This window comes from Chinchilla lanigera, unplaced genomic scaffold, assembly GCF_000276665.1.
Source record: "Chinchilla lanigera isolate Chin_1 unplaced genomic scaffold, ChiLan1.0 scaffold00015, whole genome shotgun sequence".
In the NCBI taxonomy this organism is placed as follows: domain Eukaryota; kingdom Metazoa; phylum Chordata; class Mammalia; order Rodentia; family Chinchillidae; genus Chinchilla; species Chinchilla lanigera.
In genome coordinates, this window is record NW_004955416.1 from 7,720,742 (window position 1) to 7,729,037 (window position 8,296).

Below are 8,296 nucleotides of genomic sequence, written 5' to 3' on the forward strand. Positions count from 1 at the left end.
AGAGAGACTGTCTCAAAAAAAAGGAAGAAAAGGCAATTTAATTTTCACTGCCTGTTTGTACCTTTCAGACTTTATATTATGTACACATATTACATAAGCTTAAATAAAACAAAACAAGGTGATAAAAGCAATCAAAGCCACACCTCTAAGCAGGTGCCTATAGCATGATGTTTTGTTTTTTAAATTTTTGAAAGTTTATTGGTACAGTTTAGATTACATAATGATCACATTCATCATAGGGAATTTGTACCTGCACATGATATATCTTGACTCCTCTTGGACCAAGCACAAGCAATGGAGTCACAAAGACCTGGGTTCAAATCTCAGATGCACTGTTCAGAAACTCAGCCACAATCCTGGGCAAGTTATTTAGCCTGCCAGGTGTCATTTTCCTCATCTGAAACCAGGTTAAGGACGTAGGTATGGTGGGTGGCTATGTAAGTTGGTGATGGGGACCAGGGGTCAGCAGACTTTCTGTAGATGTCTAGATAGAAGATATTTTAGGCTTGGGGCTGGGGATATAGCTCAGTGGCACAGCACCTGCCTGGAAAGCGCAAGGTCGTGAGTTCAATTGGCGGTACCAGAAAAAAAGAAAATGTTTTAGGCTTTGTGCGATACAGGTGTCTGTCACGACTGCTCTACGGTGGTAATAAGAAAGTGGCTGCAGACAGGGGCCTGCCTGTGTTTCAGCTTGCAGGTGTCTTTTTTTTTTTTTGGCAGCCCTGGGGATTGAACCCAGGGCCTTGCACATGCTAGGCAAATGTTCTTAATACTAAGCTATACCACACGCACTTAGATATATAGATGTATGCCACAAAAAGATTATTCCTTCATACATTTAAAAACATAACAGATTCAGCCCAAAGGCCATAGTGTGCCAAACCCTATACAGATGGGGTCCCTGCTTTTTGTTTTTGTTTTTTGAGGGTCTCACTATGCAATTCAGGTTGGCCTTAAGAACTTGCAGTGATCCTCCTGCCTCAGCCTCCCAAGTGCTAGGATTACAGGTGTGTGCCACCACACCCGGCTGGGGATTGTTCTTGTTTCAAATGCAGCTTCTCTATGAGGGAACCCACACCTTCCCTCTAAATCTGGTTTCTTCTCTGCCTTTGCCTGAGTTCTTCCTTCTCGACTTACTGAAGAGCCTGTCGTGAGAAGCCTGAGGCATGTGCCTGCTGGAGTTTCTCGCCTGCTCCTTCCTTGCCATTCCCCTGGCTGCCCCGCGATTTGGACCCCTCCGATTGCATCTGCCCTGCACCACTCCCCTCGCTGGCCTCCTGCACAGAAACCCTTCCAAACAGTTGTCTGAACAGCCGCTGCCCAAGCAGGAGCTCCCTACTTCCAGCCCCAGGCCCCTCCCTTAGGCCGTGTGGACCTGGTTCTGCCTCTCGGAGGTCACTGCTGCTGCCAGGCCCCCAGGATTCTGCTTCTGTGCTCACAGTCAGTGTCTATCCCCCTGTACCACTAGCTACTTAATATTTGACTGTTAACTTCTGGTCTGCCCAAATACCCTGGCCTGCCATGTAGGGCCCTTGGAGATTTGTCCCCGCCTGGCTGGTCTCTTTATTGTCCCATTAGCCTCACAAATCCCTAGTTGCTTGCTTTGGTTTTGCATGTTTTCTGTTGTCATAAGCCACACCCCATATTTTTCTCCACTACCAACCCAGCAAAAATACCTTGCGCTTGCCAGGCAGGCGCTTATGCCACTGAGCTATCTCCCCAGCCCCAAAAAAAAAGTATCTTAAATTCTCCCTACCTGGGTCTGGTAGTGCACACCTGTTATCTCAGCAGTTTGGGTGGATGGGGCAGAAGGACTGCAAGTTCAAGTCTATCCTGGAAAACTTAGTGACTTGCTTAGCAAGACCTTATCTCAAAAGTCCTCCAGAAACTCTTTCCTTCTTCCCCTAGCCTGCGGTGGTCTCTTGCCTTCACTCAGTGTCCGCTGTCCTGTCTTGTACACACCCGGCTTCATGTTGTTAGATCTTTTCTGCCCCTGGACTATAGTCCTTGCCAGGAACTATATTAATTTTCTAGGGCTGCAGTGACAAATAACTACAAACCAAGTGGTTTAAAACAACCAAAATATAGCCAGGCGTGGTATTGCATGCCTGTAATCCCAGCACTCAGGAGGCTGAGGCAGGAGAATCATTGTGAGTTCGAGACCAGCCTGGGCTACAAAGTGAGCTCAAGGCCAGCCTGAACTGCATAACAACACCCTGTCTCAAAAAAGAGACCAAAAAAAAGAAAAACAAAAAACAAAAAACACCAACCCAAAAAACCCAAGTGTGTTCTCTCATGGTTCTGGAAGTTCTAGAGGCCAGAGTGTAAAATCAAGGTGTTGCCAAGAATACACTGCCCCAAAGACTAGGAATGAAACCCTTATTGTCTTTTCCTGCTTCTGGTGTCCTTGCCTTATGGCCCCAACATTGGGTCCCTGCCTGTCATCATGTGATAGTCTCTTTCACTCTGTTCTTCTGTTTTTTTTTTTTTAAGGACATTAGTCATTGGATTTAGGACCTCCCCAGCTATTGGGTTGCTCTCATCTGGAAATTCCTTACTTTATTTCAGTAAAGAGTCTTTCTAAATAAGGTCACATTCTTGGATTCCAGGGGTTTGCCATGGACACAGCTTTTAGGGGCCACGGTTCAACCTGCTATAGACAGAAGTCCTGCTTTGTGTTGTTTTCCCTGTGCCATGCCTTCACCCTGAGCTGAGAAAGCTGTGGGCGCAGGATGTCAGGTTGAGGAAGGGTGTGACCACCTCGTAACCAGAGGCAGAGTCTGTCTGAGGTGGCCGGTTCTCATGGCCACTGCCTCTTTTCTGTATGATGTAGTTTAACTGAGTGAGTGAGTGAGTTTTTTTGCTTTTTTTTTGCAGTGAGTTTTAATCACACATTTCCTTATTTTGCTTTTAAATAAATTATTACTTTAACTTTTTTTTTTTTTTTTTGGTACTGGTGATTGAATTTAGGGTTCTTCTGTCACAGAGCTACATCACCTTTTTAGTTTTTTGTGTTGAAACAGTCCCACTAAATTGTCCAGTCTGGCCTTGAGCTTGAGATCTTCTTGCTGGAGCATTCTGCCTCACCCTCCTGAATAAGTGGGATTATAAGCATGTGCCACCGTGCCCAGTTTACTTTTTTTTTTTCTTTTTCTCTTCAGTAAACCTAGGGTCTTCACACTGAGCAACAACCCTCAGACCTGTGCAATCCCAGCACTTGGGAGGCTGAGGCAGGAGGATCCTTGCAAGTTCAAGACCAGCCTGGGCTACAAAGTGAGCTCAAGCTCAACCTGAACTTCATAGCAAGACCCTGTCTCAAAAAGACAAAAAAAAAAAAAAAAATCCTCAGATCTTTTTTATTTTATATTTTGAGACAAGGTCTTGCTAAGTCACTAACTTGCCTAAGCTGGACTTGAATTTGGCAGTCCTCCTGCTTCAGCCTCTCGGAGTGCTGGGAATTCAGGTGTGCAGCACCACACCCAGCCAGTTTACTTTAACTTCCAAAGCAGTTCGCACAAGTACGTGCTGGAAAATAGAAACAAGCTTACTCCTCCAAGTATACACACACACTTTCTCCTTCCTAAATGAAATCAGATGGCACATGCTGTTCAGTAATTTGCTTCAGAAAGTGAGTTTAGCAGCATAAAGATGTCTTCCATATATATACCACAGACGTGATGTCTCTGAGTGGCAAGCAAGATATTCCTACCTGCCCAGGCGGCTGTTGAGTCCCAAGTTGGCCCAGGTGTGGTTTGAGCCGCCACCCCTTTCCCCTATTTATTCCCCGGCAGAGACCTAGTCTGTTCAGTGAGAGCTCAGCTTCCCCCACTTCCCCCAGGGTCCCGGATCCCCAGGGCCTGGGTGGGCATAGACTTGAAGGTACAACCCCAGGAACCCCTGGTGCTGAAGGATGTGGGCAGCACAGATTGGCAGCTCCTTCAGGGTGACGCCAGCGTCAGCATAGAGGTGAGACACTGGCCAGCCCCCTAACCCCACCCCCTCAGTCCCCTCTGGGTGGGTGGGGTGGAGGGAAGGTGGGGATGCAGTTAATTAATACCAGCTTCCTGTGCTTCCCGAGGCGGGTGGGTGTGTGGCTGAGAAGGCCTGGGACGGCCCAAGGGCCTGGAGGGTGCCCAGCCTGATGGCCGGTCCTGTGTGTAGAGGAAAGAGCTGGACCAGTTGGAGCTATGGGGACTCAAGGAAGGCACCTACGTGTTCCAGCTGAAAGCCGCCGGCTCGGACGAGCCAGAGGGCACAGCAAACGTCACAGTCACGGTGTTGTCCGCCAAGCAGACAGAAGGTGAGGCGGGAGGGCAGGTAGCACCTGGAGTGCCCACCCGCCCCACCCCGCTGTGTCCTTGCAGGCCCCTCACCTGCTCTTCCCCTCCAGATTACTGCCTCGCCTCCAGCAAAGTGGGCCGCTGCCGGGGCGCCTTCCCCCGCTGGTACTACAGCCCCAAAGAGCAGATCTGCAAGAGGTTCATTTATGGGGGTTGCTTGGGTAACAAGAACAACTACCTTCGGGAGGAGGAGTGCATGCTGGCCTGTCGGGATGTGCAAGGTGGGCTTCGAGAAGCAGCCTGGCGCGGGTGACTCCCCCCAGGACGGGTGTCTGTGTGTCGGGCAGGGGGCAGCTGGGGCAGTCCCCGTCCCCACCCACCTTCTCATCGAGCAGAGCCTGGCCACACCTGCTCTCACTTCTCTTTCTTTCTCCCCAGGGCCCTCGATGGAAAGGCAGCATCCAGGTGGGCGTCCTCCTTCCCTGTTTCACCTGCTAGTGTCTAGTCCTATCAGTCCGACCAGCCTGCCTTCGCCCTCCCCGCCTCTCCCCTCATCGTATGGGAAGGCCACAAAGACCCTATCCCTGGGGCTGGGGATTTAGCTCAGCGGCACAGCGCCTGCTTGGCAAGCGCGAGGTCATGAATTCAATTCCCGGTACTGGAAAACCAAAAAAAAAAAAAAGACCCCATCCCTGCCAACCCAGTACCTTCCCGTCGGGATGTGCCCAGTCTACATGGAGAAGGAGGTGGGGAGGCGGAGAGGGCCAGGCAGACACACAGTGGGCCCTTGGCACCGTCTCCATGCCTAAGCCTGAACTCACCCCATGTCATCCTGCCCCTTCCCAGTGTGTTCGGGCAGCTGCCAGCCCACCCAGTTCCGCTGCAGTGATGGCTGCTGCATTGACAGCTTCCTGGAGTGTGACGACACCCCAGACTGCCCTGATGGCTCCGACGAGGCCACCTGTGAAAAATGTGAGGCCTGGGACTGGAGAAGGGGTGGGCAGCACGAGGGGAGGGCCGACGCCTAAGCCCTGGAGAAAGCTTTGTGAGCTTGAACCCCTGACCGTTCATCCCTGCAGATATCACTGGCTTTGACGAGCTCCAGAACATCCATTTGCCCAGTGACAAAGGTGAGGCCCTCCCCAGTCTCCGCGGGCCAGGGTCCACGTTGGCATTGCCATCCTCACTCATACCTCCTGGCCGTGCCTGAAGGACGTTTCCAGGCTGAGGGCCCAGAGTTAGGGGAGGAGCTCCCTAGCGCCCTTCTGTGGCTGTTTGCCAAACATCACTAGTCAGCTGGACACTTTCACATCTTGTCACCATGCCCACTGCAAATCATGTAATCACTTTTGAACTTAATGTGCTGAAAAGGAAATTTCACATCAGCGCCATAAATGATTTTTTGGGGTGGGTTGTTTGTTTCGGTGTGGTTGTTTTGAGACAGAGCCTCGCTGTATAGTCCAGGCTGGCCTGGAACCCACTATGTAGTCCAGGCTGGCCTCAGACTTGCAGTGATCATCCTGCCTCAGCCTCGAGACTACTCGGATTACAGGCAGGAACCACTGCCACCCCTGACCAGTACGATAAGTGGAAAACTGCTATGATTTGCCACACCTTGAAACTAATGATAAAAATAAATACAGTGTGTAAAACAATGTGAATAAATTTTCCCTGGACATTTTGGCTGCCAAGGCTCAGACCCTGAGGCTCATCTTTATTAAAACAGTGATAGAAAACAAACCTTAACACAGTGAGAAAAGTTAAATTGAAGGAGAAATAAATGTGTGAGTCCATGCAGTTTCCTTTTGTGCCTGTGTTAGTGTCAGCGATTTGTGTTCCTGGCGTAAAGGGGGAGTGTTTCTGGTCCCCCAGCCCCTGAAGGGGTAGCAGCCAGGAGAGTCTGGAGGCCCTGGGGGCTCGCTGACCCCTTTGCCTGCCCTTTACGCCAGGGCACTGCGTGGACCTGCCAGACACAGGTCTCTGCCAGGACAGCATCCCGCGCTGGTACTACAACCCGTTCAGTGAGCGCTGCAGTCGGTTTACCTACGGTGGTTGTGACGGCAACAAGAACAACTTTGAGGAAGAGCAGCAGTGTCTGGAGTCCTGTCGTGGCATCTCCAGTGAGCCTGGTGGCGGGCTAGGGTGTGTGGAGGGAAGGCCTGCTTTGTCCCACGCGGGGTGGTCACCCCTCCCATCCTGCGCTGGTCGTGAGAGAGGTGGTGCAGAGGGGCTGGGCAGTGGGAGCAGCTGGACCTCAGACCCTGAGAGCCCACTGTCTCCCCTCCGTCACTTTGCAGAGAAGGATGTGTTTGGGCTGCGGCGGGAGAGCTCCATTCCCAACGTAGGTAAGCTGGGTCTTGTGCTGCTGCCGAGGTGGGACCCGTAGGTGTCACTCAGGGAATCCGCTCCATGTGACTGGCTGTGGCTCCCTGAGCTGTGCTGAGAGGGACCCCGAGGTTCCCCACAGGGACAGCGCGCCATGACGAAGCAGCGAGGGGTGGAAGTACAGCGAAGTGCAGAGCCCCCGTCTTTTCCCCAAGCCCCTTGAAAGCAGAGCTACTTGGATCTGGAGCTGAGACCCACTGCTGTTCCTCTGAGTTCTTGGGCAGCCATTGAGTACCCCTGTGCTTCTGTACCTGGCATCTGTCTGCCTTGGTCCCTTCTCTAGAGTTGGGGCGGGCCTCAGAACAGGGCAGGGCTTGGGGACACTCACTCTGCCCCTTCTGCCCCCAGGCTCAGTGGAAGTGGCGATTGCTGTACTCCTGGTCACCTGCATTGTAGTGGTGCTGACCGTCCTGGGTTACTGCTGCTTCAAGAACCAGAGGAAGGGCTTCCGCAGGCACCGCCACCCCCCGCCCACGCCCGCCAGCTCCACCGTCTCCACCGCCGAGGACACAGAGCACCTGGTCTATAATCACACGACCCGGCCCCTCTGAGCCAAGGCACTTCCTGCTCATGAAGCCTCGGGACGCTTCGGGACCAGACTCCTCCTGCCTGTTGCCCAGGCTTCTGTGCCTCTGAAGAGGGGCTTTGCCCTCTTGGAGAAGTCTCCGAGAGCTTGGGCCAGTTGTTCCTGAGAAAGCTCAAGGGTGTGGGAGCAGCAGGAAGCCCTTGAGCCAGTACTGTATAGATGGACCCGCGCGAAGCGGGGTTTCTGTTGTGTTCAGAGCTACCTACGCACCCCCTGGCTCTGGGAAGGAAGCTGGGGTGGTGTTGGAAACTGACCCTGTCCTCCATCGCTGCCCTTCAGCTCTGCACAGTCCAGAGGAGGACTTCCCTGTGTAGTTTGTGCTGTAAAGAACTGCCGTTGGAGTGCTGGGGACAGAGCTCAGTGGTAGAGTGTGTGTGCTGAGCATGCCTGAGGCCCTCGGTTCCATCCCCAGCACTGGAGAGCGGGTGCTCTGTCTGTGTTTAGTGTTGTGGGGCTGAGAGGAGTGGAAGACGGCTGCCTTCCTCTTCCCTCAAGATTGAGCTATCTGCCTGTACCCAGCCAGAGCCTACTCTAGACGAGCAGTCAGAGCTAGAAGAGGCTCCCCGCATCCTCCACCCGCGGGCCCCAGGGCTCCCCAGCGTCTCACCCAGCCCTTTCTCCGCTTCCCACAGGTCCAGTGCACTCTGTGGAAAAGGAGGTGTACGAGGCAGGGGGTACAACTTGGCAGCAAAGTGCTTACCTAGCACACACGGGGCCCTGGGCGTTCAGTCCCCAGCTCTGCAAAAATAAATGAGATGAGATGGTTTGTTTTGTGGGGTTTCTGCCTTTGTTCTTTGAAATGGGAGGGGGACAAGGTTGCTGGGGGGAAATGAAACTGCCCATCTAACCAGTTCCACCTTTAGCCAGCCTGTTCAGCAGGTTTTCCTGCCTCTCCCGAAACTGCCCCGTCCTGCCCCGTCCGGAGGGTGGAGAGCTGTGTCAGGTGTGACCACTGGAGAGAAGGGGTGAGAGGTCCCTGGGAGCAGGGGTTAGGGAAGGCCAGGTGCTGCTGGGCAGTGTGGAGACTTAATGGTTTGAGCCTCTC

At 52.7% G+C, this 8,296-nt stretch overlaps 1 protein-coding gene across 4 annotated transcripts in view; it reads left to right on the plus strand.

Annotated features, from left to right (window-relative positions):
* The window catches only part of Spint1 (serine peptidase inhibitor, Kunitz type 1), a 13,224-nt gene extending 5,206 nt beyond the window's left edge, over positions 1–8,018 (plus strand). For 3 of the 4 annotated variants that reach the window (XM_013512623.1, XM_013512625.1, XM_005381266.1), the window contains exons 3-11: positions 3,839–3,966; positions 4,162–4,300; positions 4,391–4,561; positions 4,719–4,745; positions 5,127–5,252; positions 5,360–5,410; positions 6,230–6,400; positions 6,578–6,625; positions 7,014–8,018. In XM_013512623.1, the coding sequence (XP_013368077.1) occupies positions 3,839–3,966; positions 4,162–4,300; positions 4,391–4,561; positions 4,719–4,745; positions 5,127–5,252; positions 5,360–5,410; positions 6,230–6,400; positions 6,578–6,625; positions 7,014–7,216 (1,064 nt within the window). In that variant the 3' untranslated portion in view covers positions 7,217–8,018. Of the gene's footprint in view, positions 1–3,838; positions 3,967–4,161; positions 4,301–4,390; positions 4,562–4,718; positions 4,746–5,126; positions 5,253–5,359; positions 5,411–6,229; positions 6,423–6,577; positions 6,626–7,013 lie in introns of all 4 variants that reach the window. The other variant, XM_013512624.1, reaches the window with a different exon arrangement.
* Positions 8,019–8,296: the final 278 nt, after the last annotated feature.